Here is a 20,775-nt window from a genome sequence, read left to right as displayed (position 1 = left end):
TTTGTACAGTGCTGTGCACACTGAAGGGCTCAGTAAATACTGCTGAATGAACGATAAGTAGCAGGGAGAGAGCTGGTTGACTGGAAATGGAATCCTCGTGAAAAGCAAATACCTCATTACAAAAAGGATTTGAAGATTTCCGTGAAAATGAATATCTGTGTCTTTGCACTTGACATCATTACCATAATGACACTGCTAATGTAAATAGACGAAATGAAACTGCCTTTTAAATACCGGTGGGCCTTTATTCACCAGTGAGGTTCCTAATTAAATGTGGTTCTCATTTGAGTAGGTCTCCTGAATAAACATCTGCTTTAGTTAAAAGCAGTTTTTACCTTATACAGACACTATTTACAGATAGAGCCTGGATACCCCTGTAAATTATATTAATGCCTTCCAGTACTTAATGGGTTTCTGCACAAACAGAATCACTTCCTTCCTCGATCATTCCTTTATGGCTTTCGGGAGTCAGCTTCTCCTTTTGCTGGGTTCTTCTGGTAAGTATAGAGGGGCATTCTCGAATGGCTGGCCCAAACCAGCTTTCTAAATATCGTAGCTTTTTCCACATCATTTCCCCGAAAACATTTTGAAAACAAGGATCTCAATCCTCTGTACGCAGAAAAGGGCATCCAATCGTATTCCCCCTCTCATTTCACCTAAGGGTGATTGATGTCCTGTAAGCCCGTCACTGGGCAGGGACTGTATCTGTTGCCGAATTGTAGATTCCAAGCGCTTAGTCCAGTGCTCTGCACAGAGTAAGCGCTCAGTAAATACTACTGAATGAATGTACCTAAACATGCACCTTCTCTTTCAGGAATAGCAGAGCAAAAGCTCAAAATCAGCAAGCACATTGGGGCTGCAAAACCGTTTCCGAGAACCCACTCTTCGGTTGCCTGAGTCAGCCCCGTGTTAAGCCGTGTTTTCCGGTCGTCAGCTGGAGCCAGACGTGAAGAGAAAGTGAAGCTGCAACCCTCCTCCACCCTGTCACTCTCAGGGGAACTGGCTGGATCGAATTAGGGTAGCGGAACATTATGGGCGATGCCCAAAAAAGGCCGCTCTTTGCCCCGAGGCGCTCCTAGCCCCGGCGGGCTAGGAAGTCCGCTCCGTTTCTTACAATCATCTTCACCGAAGCTGCCGCCCGGCCGAGACCCCAAACCTGCGGCTGCATCCTCCTCGCAGGCACCCACACTCTGAGCACCGACCGAGGATCTGGGCGGCTGGAGCCGACCCCTCCTTGAACCCAAACCCCCCAAAGGGTCAGCCTGGAGGAGGGGGACACTTACTTGCCCTGGCCGAGCTCGTTGCGGAGCGGGCGGGGAGTCGAGGGGAGGGAGGTGCCACTGCGGCACGCTGCGGGAGGAGTGGTGGGACGGCTTGTCGGAGCCCTGTTAGGAAGGAAGAAGGACGAGAGGATGGGGCGAGTGGGTGGCGAGCAAGGCGGTTAGGGCTGGCGAATGACCCGAAGCCCGTCTCCGGCCACGGAGCTGGGCGTCACGGGGGGCGGGCCGCCCGCCCCCCTCCTAAGACGGTGCCTTTCTGCACGTTGACAGTCCGGAGCCCGGCTTGATGAGGGCGGGCGGGGCCGCTCCGGCAACTGCCCCCGCTGCGGGAAAACAGCAAAAAGCGCGGCCGGAGAAAAGGCGTTATTTTTGCGTCCCTGAAAGGGACCCAAGCGGTCCCCTTGCGCAAGGCCGCATTTCCGCCTTAGCCATCGGCCGACCGAAGGGCCGGGCCGGTCCGCAAGGCAGGTAGGAAGGCGGCGGCCCGGGCCGGGCCTCCCGCGCCGTCTCGTCGGCCGCCGTGGCGGCCGTGCTGCCGGGGCCCATGGAGGACGGGGCCCGGGGCCCGGGGTCCCTGCTCGTGTCGCCCGCGGGTCTCCGGCGGCCGGTCCCCCGGGCGGCCCCGAGGAGCCTCAGCTGCCTCGCCGAGCTGGACCGGGACGGGGCCCGGGACCTGCCCGTCCGGGAGCCGGAGGTCGGGGAGGGGCGGCGGCGGGCGGCGGGGCCTCCCGACTTGCGGCCCATCATGCGGCGGCGGGCCCGCTCCCTGCCCAGCTCGCCGGAGCGCCGCAAAAAGGCGGCGGGCGGCGCGGGGCCCCGCTGCCGGGCGGGCTGCAGCCGGCAGCACCGGGTGCGCTTCGCCGACGCCCTGGGGCTGGAGCTCACTCAGGTCAAGGTGTTCAACGCCGGCGACGACCCGGCCGTCCCCCTGCACGTCCTGTCTCGCCTGTCTCTCGACTCGGATCTCTGCTGCGGCGGCGGCGGCGGCGGCGGCGGCGGCGGGGGCAGCAGCCCCGAGCTGGAGTTCACCATGCGGTGTCTGGTCCCGGATTTCCCCCAGCCGGCGGACGAGGACGACTTCTTCGACCGGTTGCGCAGGGACAAGGTCCGCCTGGAGCGGGTGACCAGCTCCGACCTGGGCATCAGCGGCACGGTGCGGGTGCTCAACGTGGCCTTCGAGAAGCAGGTGAGCGTCCGCTACACCTTCAACCGCTGGCGGGCCCAGCTGGAGGCGGCGGCCCGCTGGAGGAGCAGCGCCGGCGAGGCCGATCTCTTCTCCTTCTGCTTCCCCGTGCCCCCCTTCCTGCTCCCCGGCCTCGGCTCCGCCGTCCAGTTCGCCGTGCGCTACCGGGTCGGGGAGGACGAGTACTGGGACAACAACGGAGGGAGGGACTACAGCCTCGTCTGCCGCAGCCACCCTCTCCGGATGCCCAGGGAGTGCGAGGAGAGCTGGATCCACTTCATCTGAGCCCGCCGGCGGAGACGGGCCTCCCCCCGGGCCTCCGGTGGAGCTCCCCTCTCGGGGGGGGGGGACATCGGGGTGGGAAGCCGAAGCCATTTCCCCAATGAAATGACCTAAGCGCTTAGTACAGTGCTCTGCACCCAGGAAGCGCTCAATAAACACCGGCCAGAGGGGCGAGGGCCCGGGCTTGGGAATCAGAGGTCATGGCTCTGCCACCTGCCAGCTGTGTGACCGACCGTAGGTGAGTCACTTCCCTTCTCTGGGCCTCAGTTTTCCCTCATCTGGAAAATGGGGATGAAGACTGTGAGCCGCGCGTGGGACAACCTGATGACCCTGTATCTGCCCCCAGCGCCTAGAACGGTGCTGGACACGTAGTAAGCGCTTAACAAATACCAACATTATTATTGAGAAGCAGCGTGGCCCAGTGGAAGGAACCTGGGCTTGGGAGTCGGAGGTCATGGGTTCGAATGCCGGCTCTGCCACTGTCAGCCCTGTGACTGGGGGGCAAGTCACTTCACTTCTCTGTGCCTCAGTTACCTCATCTGGAAAATGGGGATGAGGACTCTGCGCCTCATGAGGGACAACATGATGATCCTGTATCTCCCCCAGCGCTTAGAACAGTGCTCTGCACATAGTAAGCGCTTAACAAATACCAATATTATTATTATGATGAATGACCGTCGCCTGCAGGTGCCTTCCATTCCGACCTCACACCTCGGATCGACCCCTCCGAGGCCTAACTCCCCACCGACAGCCCACCTTCCAGGAGGAGCCGGCAAGGCCCGGGAAACGGTGGCCATAACGTGCTCCTGTGTATCCCTTCCTTTCAACTCTTCTGTAGACTCTCTTCTGTAGACTCTCTTACCGCGGGGGTGGCCAATGGATTTCAGACGTGAGGTGTGGTCGTCCGTCTGCAACTTCCCCGGAACTCGGGTGGAGAGCCGAGAAAGGTCACTTCACTCCCTAAAGTTGGCCGACGGGCCCCAGATTGGTGCGTGTGACCCCAGGTGCCTCTCCATTGTGGGCCTGCTTGGGAGAGAGAGATCTGGAACTTGGCAAGACCCACGGAGGGAGGAACTGCCCGAAACGACGGCTGGGAGGGTGCCTTCTGCCAGCTTTTTTTAAAAAAAAGAAAAATCCAGTTTTTGTGTCATTTGACTTCCATCTGCCCGATCTCTGTGCGTGACCGGGCCACCCTAATTTTTGTCAGACCGGGCATAGAGTCAGATCTGAGACTGTGGCGAGTCACAGGCGAGTAATCCCTCTAAACCGAGGATTATAAATAGTTTAGAAATTTAAACCTCATCATTATTCATTCATTCTGGCTGTCCCAAGTATCCTGGGCTGTGTCCCAAGTGGCAGAGGGCCAGTGAGAAATCGAATAAGTTTCTATGTTTATGCACTTAAAACATACCTCCCAATAATCAGATGTTTGGAGTCCGCTGCACCTCCTAAAAATACTGTGGTTATGGCCTTTGGTTACTCTTTAGGTGTCATATTTTAAAGGGAGGAAACTACTTCAACACCTGCCTTAAACGATTACATCTCTCGTCTTCCTGCTCCAAAACTCCCAGCCTAAGAGGATGTCAGGCAAAAGAACAGTTACTGTTTTCAAATATCAACCGTATCTATTTTTTTAATGGGATAAAGACATGAGAAACACTATGCAGCCCCAGTACTCCCATTGTGGGCGGGGATTGTCTATCTTGTACTTTCCTAGCGCTCTACAGTGCTCGGCACTCAGTAAGTGCTCAATAAATACGATTGAATGGTTTTAAAAATACACAAACCGTATTCCTTGTCTGGACTACGTACTTATGCAGTTGTCCTACCTGAAAAACTTTTAACTGTGACTTCGGGTGCCTTCAGCTACTTAAGAAGCATGAATTTCTAACCCAATTTTTTAGTTATTGAAATCTATTTACTCATTTTAAAATATCCAGCCTTTTTTTTTAAAAAAAAAAAAAAGTTGCAATCGCTTTGCATGGGTTTAAAGGATGCTCTCACATTCCTAGACATCAATTAATGATTTCTAATGGTGCTTGTACTCAATGGGGAGCCTCAGTGGTATTGTGCTGAAAAGCAAACAGCTTTCAGATTGGAAGCATTCTCCAGTGTATGACACTTTAATAACTCAATTTGTGTTGGAAGAAGTAAAGCCAGTGTTTAGTTTTTGCCTAAATGCCAATTAAGTATATTTAGGAACTTTTATTTGGAAAGGGTCTTTAATGAAAATCATTGGTCTAACTTACTCGATTCCAATTTATCATTAAAATCAGAGGGAGCGTGTTGGGCTCTATCATGCCTTAACTCGGTTCCGTTGTTTGATTTTTAAATGCTCTCTAAAATTGGGTCATTTCTGTCTCCTACATTGGCATTCAAGTGAGAAGCAGGCCCAGTTGCATTTCCTGTTGTTGCACATATCCTGTTGTTTCACTGCCCAACTAAGTTGAAGTCTTTTGTGGTCTTGGCTGCCCTACACTTAGCCTAGTCAGATGGGGTAGTTCAGGAGTTGTAGTACAATTCTGAATTTTGTAGCAGTTGTCAATAACCAGTGATAGGTTGACTGAAGTTGCTAGCATAGTTTGCTCATGATTCTTTAATCATCTCTTGTGATGTTCGTGTTGGTTTTTCAGCAGTTCTGGATAGGAAAAGCAAATAAAGACAGGCATTCTCAGGGTTGAGAAATTAGTGATGCTTTTCAAATTCTCTTTTTTAATAGAAATTGAAAATCCAAAGGTTTGACGCATACTCTTATCTAGAGACATTCCCCACCCATCATCATCTCTTTCCGTAGCTGGCTGATAGGGCTTGTTAAGGGAGGTCATTGAACAGCTGATCAGATCTGTACATTGTTAGAGAACTTCAAAAAAATCCCCCAAACCAGAATTGTGTAGTGATATATGTGCTAAAATGCATGACATGACATCTTCCTTCTCATAGAAATGTGACATTTGAGTATAAACTATTTATCTTAAGCTCGACTATATCAGAAGAAGAAATCCAAGCCCAGCCCTCGTCCTTCACATTACTTAAATCTTCAAAAATACACTGGTAGTAATCTTGAATAAAACCATTAATTGTGTTTAAATAAACACAAAAGATTGTGTTTAATTGTACTGAAAACTAAAATTATGGTATAATTTTTCAGTTCTTAGAGATAAAAACTTGACACAGAGGCAAATTGTTTTTCTTTAAATTGATCACCATTGTTCCTCTAAAATGTCTCTTGAAAACATACATATAAAGTATTACTGTATTCGGGGAGGTCATAGAGATCCAGGTTAAATTTTTTTTAATGATTTCATGTTAGGACGTTAACTAAGAAACTTCCCCTGTGCATCTTAAATACAAACAGGTCTAAATAACATTTTATTGTAATTGCCATGTTAACATGATATCCTGTGCATTTCATTGGGTTTTTTTGGAAATCATTATCAAATATTATCAGAAGGATGCATACTGGATTGATTTACTGAAGTTAAAACACATTATTGAAAAGTGTTTTTTCTCTAAAAGACTGATGCTAAATATTGAATTTCTAAAATGGAAATCCATTGATATTTTCTTTTTGTCCATGAATATGCTCTGATTAAGGTTGTTTTTGCACAGAAAACTTTTTTAATATGCATATCAGTAAAATCCAATCTCAAAATTGTTAAAACAATTAGTAGAAACAATGTTTTTGACCAAAAAAAAACCTGTTAGAACATTAGCAGTTACCATATTTGATTTTCTTAGGATAAAATCGTATATTTTGTGCAATGTCAGAAAAGATGAGCAATCAGGTGTCCTTTAGGTAGTTTCTCAGAGACAGTAAAGAACATTACATTTGAAATTCCAAAGTCATTCATTTGAATCTACGCTTTATTTTGTTTATTGTTGAGTCTGCCATGTGCCACTAAAAATACAAATTACTCAGGCCTTTCGCCTACCTTCCCAAATACTCTTTGATCTAAATTATCTGTATATTTCAGGGAAATTGATTTTTTTGCCTGAAGTATCCAGGACATGCAAAATATACTGTAGTTTTAGGCCTAGATTTGCCCATTATGAGGCGATGTAGATGTAATGAAACTAAGCTCACTGAGAATCAAGTGGATTAGTATTTCCTTGGCATGAATTAGCTAGAACTTTGCAACTTCTAGTTTCTGTTGATGTGAAGTAGATTGTTTGCACTTTTTAGAACTACTGTATAAATAGGCGTTATCAACTCTTATTTTTCATTTATCCTGTCACTGCATGTGTGATTACTAGCTAGATTGCTAATGACAACTTTTTTGAGCCTTCCAAGATTTAAACTTGTTACTGTCAAGTGGGTTTTCTGTCTTTTCATTTTTGAGAGTAAATTTTTGACCCCAGTTTTATTTTTCTAAGCATTTGAACTTGAGTATTTAACTATTTAAAAAATTCATTGTTTACATAATAGTGTTATTTTGTCCACTTTTGTGAATTTAACTGTAAATGAAAGTATTTAAATCATTGTAGATATCCATTAATGTCTCAACTGTGTTATCCTCTTATATAAAATTGTGTTAATCAGTATTGAAATTTTCTTTGCAGTGCTTTTTTCTAAGACACTGTATTCATTTAAACACCAGTATCAATTCATCATAAATGGTTTGGTTTTAGTCTTCATTATAAAGAATTTCACTGTAAGAGACTCAGTTCTTGTTTGCCATTGAAATTGATAGTATTAATGATGGAAAATATGCAAAAAAATTGATTAGTTATGCAAAACAGGAACTAACATAAGGCCATGAAGTCAAAGGAAGCTGAAGAATTGAGCAATCTTGACATGGTCACTTTACCTCATCTGTAAAAAAATAGAACAGTGCTACTGGCCACCATAAAAATATTTGTAAAGCATTATGTATTCTGATCAATAAATGGAGAAATTCAAGAATTAAAACTTGTGATAATTTAGTGTTTACAGGGATATTCTGGAGACAGAAGATGGAAAGGTTAAACTTGATTTCATGTAATATTCAATATAATTCACCCCAGATGAATTGCCATAAAGTGACAGTTTTTCACAGGAATACGACATATGGGGAAAATATAAAATTGTTCTGATTTCGGAATTGCAACTGAAAAACTGCCCAAATTCACAACTCAAACTTCCAAGGATAATTCAGAAAATATTGGTGCTCAATCTAATTTGGTTCTGTGCTGTGTGTTATTAAAGCCAGTTCTTTTTAATATTCATTCCTTGCTTTCAAATAGTTTTCAAGCTCATAGTCCACATATATTTGCTAACTCATTGGCGAGCATAATGGAATTCCCCCTGCCAGTAGTCAAAAGTCACCCAGGTAAGCCATTGAATTTTTTTTTTCCATTTACTCAGCCTGCCCTCCCTTGCCCACTTGCACTTCACCTCAAATGTATGTCCGATCATGGCTCCTCTGCCTCTTTCCTATTTTGTTGATTTTTTTTAAAGACACATAAGTGTTTACTATGTGTCAAGCGCAGTTCTAAGCACTGGGGTAAATCAAGTTAATTAGATCAGTAGGAGGGAGAACAGGTATTGATTGAATCCACATTTTACAGTTGAGGAAACTGAGGCACAGAGAAGTGGCTTATCCAAAGTCACAAAGCTGGCAAATGGCTGAGTTGGGATTAGAACAAATCCCAATGATATTTAATGGATTGGAATAGATATTTAATGGACTGAAAATCCATTGATATTTTCTTTTTGTCCATGAAGATGCTCTGATTAAGGTTGTTTTTGCACAGAAAGCTTTTTCATTATGCATATCAGTAACGCATATTCACCCTCACTCCCAGGCCCATACTGTTTCCACTAGCCACACTGCTTCCCAAATCCTAAAGGCCTGCTCTATTGCCTTCCATGAGTCACATGGGCCCAAAACTCTGAACCTGTTGCTCCTATCTCTTTTTTTTGCCCCTTAAATGTGTTCTGGCTTCCGTCAATCAACAGTATTTATTGATCACCCATTGTGTTCAGAGAACTTGGGAAATGTACGATTCCTGACCTCAAGGATCTCACAGTCTGGCAGGGAGACAGACACACATTTATTAAAAAAAACACAACAAAACCCTTCTCACTTTGTACCCCCATCTGTTGCAGTTTTCCAGTCCCCTCAGCTAGGTATCCAGAAGTTGTGGAACAGAGGGGTGGAGTCCCTCACCTCATTGAGTCCTATCCCTACCACCAGCTGCTAAAAGCGGATTAATGTTTTGCTGGCCAATAATAATTAGTGCTTACATTCAGGCAGCATGGAAACTTTCTGAGTACAATTCAACCTATAGAGTAACTACTCTCTTGCTAGAAATGAGTAAGATTGAATTAAAATATGAATTGCTCATCAACAGCATTTTAATGTTAGAAATAGTCATTGACTATGATCTCATATCTACAAGTATCCTTGTAAAGGTTACTAATTATAATATCTGATCCTGTAGCTTTGGGGGCATAAAGACTTCTAACTCCTGGGTAGTTTTCCATTCAAACAGCACCCAATTCTGCTATTATAGTATCACAGTGCTAACTGCTTAGTATACAATGTTCTGCACACCGTAAGCTCTCAAATACCACTGATTGATTATAGTATGTTTTCATCACATTGTTTGGATAGACCATGATAGGGAAATCAGGGATTGTTCTTCTGACCACATAAGGCTAAACAAGTTGGCACAGATAGATTTGGTACAGGAAAAAATGGTTGTGTACCTGTGCATAATATTGGTCAAGGTATGATGCTAACTAATCTTCCCAGCCTAAGCCTTAACCTAAATATACTCTAAGTGATTTAGGGTGTAAAGCATGGTAGTGATATACATTGTCATTATTTGTTGAGCACTTACTATGTGCCAGACACTGTACTAAGCACTGGGGTAGCTACAAGCAAACTGAGTTGAATACAGTCCCTTGTCCCTCAAAGGGCTCAGTCTTCACCCCCATAGAAATTTGCATCAAAAAATGTCAGTAATGGTGGTGTCTTTAAACCTTCTGCCCCTTAACCCCTTAATTCCCATTGAGTAAATGCATTACACAACTTCCAGTACTTGTTTTTGGCTTGATAATTAGAGATTTTACTACAACACTGTTGTGATAAACCTAACATGCTGTTTCAACATGTTTTAAGTGAAAAGAAACTTAACCTTATGTTTCTAATATACTTCCTTTTATTTAGGTAGCTTATCTTTTTAGGTAATAGTGACATCTGCTGGTATTTAAATATTTTTTTTCCCTATAAGATTATAAAATAATCAGGTTGGGCACAGTCCATGGGGCTTCCAGTCATAATCCCCATTTTACAGATGAAGTAACTGAGGCACAGAGAGATAAGTGACTTGTTCAAGATCACACAACAGACAAGTGGCAGAGCCATATTAGAACAGAGATCCTTCTGAATCCCAGGTCTGTGCTCTAGCCAATAGGCCACACTGCTTATTTTTAAAGTGCTTACTGTATGCCAAGTACATAAAAGACATTCACACTAATCACAGTTCCTGTTCCAAAGGGAACTCAGTCTGAGAGGAAACAATTATATTATCTTCATCTCTAATTTGTAAGCTCCTTAAGGCAGGGATTGTGTCTAATATCTCTATTGTATTGTACTCCCCCAAGGGCTAGTACTGTGCCCTAAATACAGTAAGTACTCAATGATTACATTGATTTTGCAAATAACAAAAATGAGTCCCAGAGAGAAAGATTAATTAACTTGCCCACCTCACAATGTCACAAACCAAGCAAGTGAGGAGCAGGGACTACTTCCCTGGTTTCTTGACTCAGACGCATACCCTTTCCATTAGGCCACTGCCTGATTATTCTTGATGTTCTTATTTAAAAAGATTCAGCTGGTTAAAGTCTCACTCAAACTCTTGGTTCACAGCTGTGAAAAGTTTTTCATTTGTCCATATTCTTCTTCTTGTCCTGGAACTCTCTGTCCCTTCAAATCTTCTAGACCACAAACCCCACCTTCCCCAAGAGACTTTCCCTGAAATGATGTTTCTTTTTCCTAAGTCATATGCCCCATGGCCATCTCTAGCTTTACTGATGACCATACATTGTAGCTAAACTCTCACGAATTCTCCTTTCCCCCTTTCAATTCCTTTCTGTGTTCTAATAATTGTAGGCCTTCTTTATATTGTAGATCCCTTGTTTTGCAGGATGGGAATCGTGTCTACTACAGTCAGTGTCCTCTCCCAAGTGCTTAGCAGGATGTGCTTGTACATTGTAGACCCTAAATAAAAACTGTAGATTGACCCCCATACGCCCAGTCACCTGGTAATTAAAGTTACAGAGTTCCTCCAAAGTCAATCTTCTCATAGGAAAGGAAAAAGATCTTTTTACTACCACTACTCACATCCACCTCCATATAGGTGAGATATCTTGGGGGCGAAAGGGGTTGATGGTTAATTTCCCAACTAGAAAGGTCAGGCAGAGAGTTGGCCGGAGTGATTCCTGAGGGGTGAAGTGAAATAATGTTCAGGTGGAGAGCTACCTGATTACCAAAAACCTGTCAAGGGAATTCATTCAATAGTATTTATTGAGCATTTACTATGTGCAGAGCACTGTACTAAGTGCTTGGAATGTATGATTTGACAACAGAGTAAGGAATATGTATTATATGATATATGTAATATATATCAGATGTGTATTATATGATATATTACATATATGATATATGTAATATATATGATTTATGTAATATATACATGTGTGTTATATATATGTGTAATATATATATATATATATAATAATAATAGTGTTGGTATTTGTTAAGTGCTTACTATGTGCAGAGCACTGTTCTAAGCGCTGGGTTAGATACAGGGTAATCAGGTTGTCCCATGTGAGGCTCACAGTCTTATCCCCATTATACAGATGAGGTAACTGAGGCACAGAGAAGTTAAGTGACTTGCCCACAGTCCCACAGCTGACAAGTGGCAGAGTTGGGATGTGTAATATATATATATGTTATATATATGATATGTTTTATATATATATCACATTTGGAGTGAAAATTGGTGGTTATCCCTGGCATAGCCACCTTCGTGAACACTAAGGGCCTGAGCTGGGCCTTGGCATGGCTGAGGAGGCGGTAGGCCGCGACGGTTGAAAGAGCTATTGGACCACGCCTTTGGCACCTTTTTTTTTTTTCCTCAGCGGAGGAACGGCCATCGGCCCTGAGGGAGAGAACGGTAACCGTCATTAGGGTGGCGGTTTTTTTTCCCTAACGGCCCCTCCCGTTTGGGGCTCCGAAGCCAAGGCGCCTCCGGGAACGCCTGCAGGCCGTTCGTTTGTCCTCACAAAGGCCCCAGCTGCTCGGATTCCACCGTGATAGTTGGGCCCCCACCCAAAATGCACATTTTTCGCAGAAGAACAGAACTTTTCGGCCGTTGAAAAGGACGGAGAGGTTCCTCCGAGGAACTGAAACGGTGGTGCCAGATCTCCTTGTCGGGTGAGAGTCCAGCTGATCTGCTTTTCCATTTTTGCTCCGAATAATAATACTGATAGGATCCCTGTTGCTCTTCATCGAGGTGGGTGGTTCCGAAATTTATATCCACGACAGGATATCATTGGTTTGAGGGTCTTCCCACCCCACTTTATTTTTGTCTTTTAATTGGAGAAGCAGCGTGACTCAGTGGAAAGACCACAGGCTTTGGAGTCAGAGGTCATGGGTTCAAAATCCCGGCTCTGCCACTTGTCAGCTGTGGGACTGGGGGAAGGCCCTTAACTTCTCCGTGCCTCAGTTCCCTCATCTGTAAAATGGGGATTAAGACTGTGAGCCCCCCGTGGGACAACCTGATTCCCCTGTGTCTACCCCAGCGCTTAGAACAGTGCTCTGCATATAGTAAGCGCTTAACAAATACTAACATTATTATTAGTAGTAAATAGTATTTATTAAGGGCTTATGGTGTGCAGAAGAGTTGTACTAAATGTTGGGAAAAAATGAACAAATGAAAATAATTCATTCAGTAGTATTTATTGAGTGCTTACTATGTGCAGAGCACTGTACTAAGCGCTTGGAATGTACAAATCGGCAACAGATACACTCCCTGCCCATTGACGGGCTTACAGTCTAATTAAGGTCCTTGTCCTCCCTTATTGGAATTTAATAATAATGTTGGTATTTGTTAAGCACTTACTATGTGCAGAGCACTGTTCTAAGCACTGGCGTAGATACAGGGTAATCAGGTGAGGCTCAGTCTTCATCCCCATTTTCCAGATGAGGGAACCTGAGGCCCAGTGAAGTGACTTGCCCACAGTCACACAGCTGACGAGTGGCAGAGGCGAGATTTGAACCCATGATCTCTCACTCCCAAGCCTGGACTCTTTGCACTCAGCCTCGCTGCTTATCATTACCGGTTACAGAGCCACATTTTTATATTTTACCAAATAGGAAGTCATTACACTTGCAGATTCATTCAATCATATGTATTGAGTGCTTACTGGGCACTGTATTAAGTGTTTGGGAGACAAAAGTACAACCGAGTTGGCAAACGCGTTCTCTGTCCACAAGGCGTTTACAGGATAGGGAAAGCTTAAAGTCTAGAGATCCCCCAAAGCCCATTTGTCTAAAATATCAGGACAATTTAATATATTTTTTATGTAATCTGGATAATTTTAATATATAGACACAAGTTTAGATTATGGAATCCCAAATAAATGGTCTTGGAAACAAATGTGGGTTTGACTAGTTTTCCCTGATGTCAGTTCAACAAATGATTGGAAACTTGATATTTTGATGATAAAACAAGGAAGAGCTATGTATTTCAATGACCTATGCAATTTACCAAAAATTAGAGAGTGAAACACAAACTATGTCACCTTGGAAAAATTGCAGTTACTCCATGATTCACTGGGCTAATATCAGTTTCTTGGGCAACTTTTAAAGAGTAATTAAAATTGTAAAATATTTTTACTCTATGCGATAATGTACATTTAGCTTTTTTCACAGTGAAATAAATTAGAATTTTAAAGTGATAGAGATCCAATAACTTATTTTCTCCTGCAATCTTTGGTGTTGAAATTTTATTTGGAAGGACATGATGCCTTTATTTGGTAAGAGTACTGCAATAAAAGGTAACACTAAGCAATTCGGCCCTTTACATCACTTGTTCCTTTTATTTGTTTTTGGTTTTTTTGCTACACTGCCTGCCCCGCCATTTACATTACTTACATCATTTCTTATCTATTTTATCTGTATCTTTCCATTACTCCTTCTGTTTGTTATAAAATCCATTCATTCTCCCGCATTGCAGTAGTTTTTATACCTAGTATAATCACAGAGGAGATTGACTTTTATCATAACCCATATTCCAAGTGGGCTCCTAACACAGCTTGCTTAGTCTTGCCCTACCAAAGTAGGATATTAATTAGCAAATTAAAAATAAATTGAAAATCATAAGTTTAGTGTAAAATTCTCATGGACTTGGTATACATTATAAAATTGTTTACTAACTTTAGCTTTAATCATGTGGTTTAGCCTTTTAAAATTTATGGAAAGTACAGTGATTAAAAAAAGTAATTAGTGCATGTTGGTTTCTTTGTATTTTTCAGTTTAGCTGAAGTTATCAGAATGTCAGTTGAACAAGGTCTTCAGGTATGTTTTTTGTTTTTATTTACTGGGTTAGAATGCTTAAATAGTGTCTTATAATTCATTATATTTATTCAAACATATTTCTTGTGCGCTTACTGCAGAGCACTGTGCTAAGTGCTTGGAAAGTATGATTCAACAATAAAGAGAAACAATCCCTGCCCAAACTGGGCTTACAGTCTACAATCATCATCAGTGGTATTTATTGGCCACCTACTATATTCAGAGCATTATATTAAGTGTTTGGGAGACCAATACAATATTCAAAGAGAGTTTTGCTAAATGTTAAGCCTCAAGTTTCCTCAGATTGAAAACAGATTACATGTTTATCATTTCACTTGAATTAATTTTAATTTTAATTATTATTTTCAAGACATTTAAAGTCTCCATGGCCAAGCTGCAAGTCTCGAGAGACGTCAGAGGGCCAAATTACACTTGTGATAGGCATCATGGAAAACTGTTCCGCCCTATTGATTTAGTTTTTATGGAGTCATTAGAATCAAAGTGAAGGAGTGAACTGTGTAAAGCAATCCAGTTCACCTCCTTGAAAGTTTCTGAGTCTCAACGAAAACATCTGGAAATATGATTCCCATTTTCTTCTTTAAGACCTTCAAGGATGTAAACTATTAAATTTGTTCTTTTTCAAGAACAGCTAGATTTCTTAGGCTCAGAAAAGTAAAGAATGATTAGTGGTAGATGCCTCTAAAACCAATTCCTTGTCTTGTATTGGACTCTTTTCACAATTATTTGCTTTGGGATGGTTATCTTACCTCGTGCAGATTTTGTTCAAAACATATTTCTGCAAAAATATACATATCTCATTCATACAGCTGATATTTGTAAAAAAAAACCTATGAAATTTTAATGAAAAAGTTGGCCATAAAGATTTCTGAATTCCTAAAGTGATTTACCTAGTTTTCTTTGAGAATTACAATACTATGTATTTATATTTTTCTCCAGAAATTAGAAAGCTGTATAGATACTGCTCTGGGAAAAAATGACTTCAGACCTTTGGAACAATTCTTGCGGAATAAAAGTTGTGGAAATGTCAGATTTAAATGCAGCAAAAATTTCTTCAACAAGTTGAACAACCTTATATGCAGGGTAATTTTTAATTATTTTAGAAGATTTGATAGTGTTTAGTTTATAGAATTTATACCAACATCCTAAAAGCTTTTGTATGAACTAAGTGTTTTTATCAGGAGTTGATTCCTATTGGAAGTAGTGAATGCATTCATTCATTCAGTTGTATTTATTGAGGATTTACTATGTGCAGAGCACTGTACTAAGCGCTTGGAATGTACAATTGGGGAACAGATAGAATCCCTGCCCATTAACAGGCTCACAGTCTATGAAAATGCTTGCAATTCTTTCAACAATAAGCTTTCAATCAATTTCAAATGTCTGTAATTCAATGTAATTCAAAATGTGGGAAATGTTTGTGCTCAGACTTTTTTCCATTGAAATTGGAAAAATTAAGTACTTTCAGGGGAAAAATATGTTGGATATTAAAAATGTCTGAAATAATTGTTTTAGTGACTGCAAGTAGATCCAATGAATTTCTCTAATTTTTTAAAAAATTTGACATTTAAAAGTAAGATTTGGTTGTATCTCTAGTTGAAAATTCTATTTTTAAGCAAATGGATCCTTGTTTTAGTGACTTCACGGGTGCTTCAAGTATGTAAATAGTTTCATTTTTATTTTTAATACAGGAACTTCACAAAAAGGATATCAAGAATGCCTCAGCTGTTTTTAATTCTCTTGGAAAATGCATCAAAAATATCAGTATACTTGGTGAAGAAGGAATTTCAGTAATGTTAAGGCAAGGTCTAGTCCAAAAGATAAGTTTATGAACTTAATTAAATTTATTATCACTTTTATTGGAATGGTCATTTCTGGGCAGGGATGGGCCAAATGTTACCATGGTGATTATAGAATCGTGATAATTATCAAAAGAGTCATCACCCAGTTATACAAAATAACTATTTTCAAAGAAATGTCCATATTTTTCACCTAGCAGTGAATTAGAAGTAAAGATCATTCAACCCACTTTGGAAAAGAAGACCCACAAGCTATTTATGGAGTGTGTAATATTTATCAACTAATGAAAGAATGCTCCTTTTAAACCAGTAAGGATATTGGCTGAGTCTTTCCAGGGAACAAATGGTATTTGGATAAAAAATTAAAATCCACATATTTCTATAATCTTATCAATAAATATTTAAATACCTATTTTGACAGAGCACTGAATTAGCAAATGAGGTTATACAGAAAAATAATCACCTGTGCTCCCTGCTCTCAAAGTAGTCAACGATAATAGATACAACTGAATGTTATTTTCAGGCCTACATAACTAGTGCTTGGAACAGCTGAAACCATTTGGTTTAGGGTTATTTTTTTTCCTGTGAAATAAAGCCTCGGGTGTGGCTGTTGATTCACTGGACCTGGGTGTTGTTTCCTGGGAAGGATTTTTAAGGATTCTGGTTTTAGATTTTGGGGCTCAGCAGCATGTGAGAATAAGGGAAATTCTTAAGGAAAAGCAGATGCAAGGGGAAAGAGCAGAAAGTTACTTTGCAACTTTCTGGTAAAAGGCACCTGATTTTACCCCATTTAAGACATTGAGAAAAAAGTTGATGTGCACTTCTGGAACTTTTTATTCCACCATTCACCTTCCTTCTCCCAGATAGCTGGAGGATAAAGTTGCTAGGATTGTGGAGGGGTTTGGGGGAGAAGTAAAAATATCAAGTGTATGTGCTGACCTGATGTTTCTGGGGGCAGCTTCTGAGAAAGGATCAGAAGCTTCAGAAACATTATCTTGGAGTAATTACTGTCAACCTCAGGGTAATACCAAGGTAAGGGATCCCTTGTGCCTATTCAGGTAAAAAGTGACTATTTCAACTGGAAATACCCTTTCAAAAATATGCTTGCTTTCTGAAATCTAAACCACTTAGGGGAAATTACTGACAACTTTCCTCTTATTAATTACAACCAATCACCTGAGCTTTAAAGTCTCACAATATTAGTATTCTCTTTTCTGTAATAAAAACTGGAGATTTAGTGTACTCACATGAGAAAATTTCAGAAATTTTCCTTAAGGTTTTAAATGCATATATTTTACTTGATTTGCTGTAAACATGTACATATACATAAATAGTAGGATTTCTCTTTTATAATTATTTTAAATCCATTAAATGTAAATATACTAGATTTCTCAAAATTGCCTAAAATTAAACTACTATCTCTCTCTTTCTTTACATGGTTATCTGGTTTGAAAAATGTAAAGAATGTTTTCCGTATCAAGGAAATGTGAAGAATGCAGCAATGATTAAACTAGCAGAAGATTTCTTTGGTGTCCTGATGGTAAAATGATTAAAATTATATTAAAGTATTGCAGACTAATCTGCATTTTGCCCAAATTTAAGGAGTGGGAGGGAAAGGATGTCTGGGTGATGGCAAGAAAGAGGGTTTTGCTTGGTGGATGGGTTTGCTGGTGTGGTGGTAACAGAGGTAGGGAAAAGAGAGGGATAGCCAGGGTTATCAGATATTTTTCCTGCTAGACATAAGCCTAATGCTGCTGTGGCAACTTGAAGTGATAGGATTTGATTAGAAAGAGGATTAGTTCTAGTCAGCAGATCTTTCTTTGTATCATGTCTCTTCAAACATGTGCATATCCCAAATAAGAATGCAAATTCATTCCATTTTTATCTATATAGCTTCATCTAGAATTTATCTTGCCAAATTTATTTTGTAATATGATCAAAATATTTAAATTTATTCAATAATCTTATGAGCATAAGATGTGTCAAATTTATAAATCATCAACAAATTAATCATCTTTTTGTTTTAGACAGTACATGGAATCAGCATTCAAGGTATGTTAAAAGATAAGTATTCAAAGGATGTCATCGTGTGTGATCAGCATCTCATGCCCACTTGCCCATCTTTTGCAGTTAATTGCATAAATATTTGACTAATTCATGTACAGAGAAGGAAAGTTTATCATTTAAAACTTTAATTGTATTTTAAAACTAACCAAAACATTTTTAATGAATGCAATATTAATGTTTGATTAGGTAAAGAGCAAGTCCTGAACAACTTTGTTGAGAGAATGTGTGCCCTGGTTGTTGATATGAGAATTAATATATTTATTCAGAAGGAGGTAAAGTAATTTTTCTTTTAAATTTAAATTTGTCGTAAATATTTTTTAATTTTATGATGGTTAGATAGCAATTTGATTAACTCATGGATATTTTTCTGTGGTAATGAAAGATTTACCAAATTAGTAAGAAATTATCATGTGATTTCTTAGTACATTCATTCAATCGTATTTATTGTGCACTTATTGTCTGCAGTATTGCTATCAAATATCGACTTTCACAGACAATATACATTGAGAATACATTCCTTTTAATCCATGGTGAAAATCCATTTAAGGTGACTCCATTTTTAGCTCTTCCTCATCTGGCTTGAGAAGGCTGAGTGGGCTAATTTGCCCAAAAAGTGACTAGGTTGTGGCTCACAATGATAATTCCATGGGGGGGGTGTTCCCCCAAGCCCTTGTAGAGTTGGCAGATACTGTGGTGGGGAGGAGGGCAGAAGGGCAGATAGAGTTCTAGAGCTTGCCCAAACTTGACCGGTTTTGTGTTTTCCAAGCTAATCCAAAAGCTCAAGATTCGGAGGGTAAGTCCAGCATACAAAAGGTTTTATTAGTACAGTTTAACTACATTGCTCTGTGAGGGTATCAACCAGTTTTGAAAATGGGCATCTGCCTTGTAATTGGGTATAGTGACTTCATCCTGAAAATGTATTGTGCAGATCTCCCACCTACGATCTGATCGATTTTCTCATGTATTAGTACATTTTGTAATACAGCGTTTCAGGTGAATCCCTTAAGATGAGCTGATAATCAAGTGCTTTTTAGTGACTCCTGGTCGGTTGTGGTCATAGTTTCAGTGCCATCTAATCTTCCAGACAGGGGACAATGCTGCGGAAGAGAGAAATGGGACTTAAGTCAGGGGGAAGGGACCCAGGCCGACCACAGACTGTCCACCGGAGATGGTCAAGCATAGGTGCTTTCATCCGCTGGACTGAGGGGTGGGCTCAAACTGAACAACCTTGCCCCAGTTCTTTGGAGCGATCATGTTAACTCTTCAGGGCACAGAAAGGTCTTTCCAGCATAGGGAACCAAGGTCTGTCTCTCCACTCACCAGGCTGGGCTCCAGGGTGGTCGATGGGTGCATGCGTTTTCCCAGAGCTTGATTAGGATAAGGGTATAGTCCCTGTTCATGGAAGAGAATATCTCTGTGGTTTCCTCAGCAGCAGATCTCCGTATTCCCATCTGGTTTGTATTCAGTGGTTGAGTTATACATACAGTTCTTCTGTACCAGTCACAGGGTACTTTTTTAATCGTATTTGTTAATGGTGTACATATCTTTAAATTATAAATTACTTATTCATATTAGTGTTTAGACTGTAAGCTCGTTATGGGCCCGGAACTGATCTGCTAATTGTGTTGTACTCTCCCAAATACTTAGTATAGTGCTGTACGCATAGTAAACACTCAGTAAATATGATCGATTGACTGATTAAGTGCTTATACTCTGTGCCAGGCCCTGTACTAAGCACTGGAGTAGATTCAAGCTAATTAGGTTGGACACAATCACAATCGGTCTCCATTTTACAGATGAGATAACTGAGGCCCAGACAAGTTGACTTACCCAAGGTCTCAAAGCAGTGGCAGGGCTAGTATTAGAACCCAGGTCCTTTGGACTCCCGGGCCTGTGCTCTGCCAACTAGTCTAGGCTTCTTCTCTGATTCATTGGGAATTCTTAGTTCTCTATTTTCTTTTCCTCTTTTACAATTGAGTGATAACAGTGGCAATCTTCATATATTTTAAATTAGATTCCAATTTTATATTACAATTAGGCTGTTTATTTTATAAAATATGTTAAGTTTCACTAATGGTAAAAGTTCTTTATAGTTAAAGGAACATGTTCTTTTCATTCCTAGACTGTGAAAGTGTTGAATGAGATGCTGAACACCATACCTCAGGATATTCTAAAAAGAATTTGCTCCACAAAGAATATGTCACGTCTCATGTAATTACTTTTCACTATACTGTTTATAGTATATGTTAAGGTCAATAATTAAAAAGAAAATGATTGAAGAGGATGAGACAGTAGTGATTACGTTTGGTAAATGGCATTCCAACTATTTGAAAGGCATATGTATTCAGTTGATTTCTTTGTCAAAGGAATTATTGCACTATCATCACAAACAGTTCTTAAAAGAATGCGTAGACATCTAAAGGGTCAGCCAGTACATTTAAGGAGATGTAACTAAAATTATGAATTTTTGGATTGTTGTATTGCAGTTTTTTACTTTCAGAAAATGTCAGTCGATAGTATTTATTAAGAACCTACTGTGTGAAGAGCACCATACTCATTCATTCAATTGTATTGATTGA

General features: G+C 40.9%; 1 protein-coding gene and 1 long non-coding RNA gene across 5 annotated transcripts; one reads left to right on the top strand and one right to left on the bottom strand.

The window, feature by feature from the left end:
• Positions 1 to 65: 65 nt before the first annotated feature.
• LOC120638551 lies at positions 66 to 11,239 on the bottom strand. Of its 4 annotated transcripts, none has more exons than XR_005660253.1 (3): positions 11,076 to 11,239; positions 3,608 to 5,383; positions 66 to 1,385 (listed from the first exon to the last, which is right to left on the bottom strand). It is a non-coding gene; the product is annotated as an uncharacterized LOC120638551 (long non-coding RNA). The 4 variants fall into 4 exon arrangements; XR_005660254.1 differs by lacking the exon at positions 11,076 to 11,239 and adding an exon at positions 10,994 to 11,069; XR_005660256.1 differs by lacking the exon at positions 11,076 to 11,239 and having other exon boundaries at positions 3,608 to 3,768; positions 4,157 to 5,851.
• On the top strand, positions 1,383 to 2,925 carry PPP1R3D (protein phosphatase 1 regulatory subunit 3D). Its single transcript, XM_007671473.4, has one exon. It carries the CDS (start codon positions 1,825 to 1,827, stop codon positions 2,746 to 2,748), a length of 924 nt encoding a protein of 307 aa, XP_007669663.2. The 5' UTR covers positions 1,383 to 1,824; the 3' UTR covers positions 2,749 to 2,925.
• Positions 11,240 to 20,775: the final 9,536 nt, after the last annotated feature.

The sequence above is a fragment of the Ornithorhynchus anatinus genome, chromosome 8 (genome assembly GCF_004115215.2).
Source record: "Ornithorhynchus anatinus isolate Pmale09 chromosome 8, mOrnAna1.pri.v4, whole genome shotgun sequence".
Taxonomy (NCBI): Eukaryota; Metazoa; Chordata; class Mammalia; order Monotremata; family Ornithorhynchidae; genus Ornithorhynchus; species Ornithorhynchus anatinus.
This window is presented reverse-complemented; position numbering and strand designations above follow the sequence as displayed.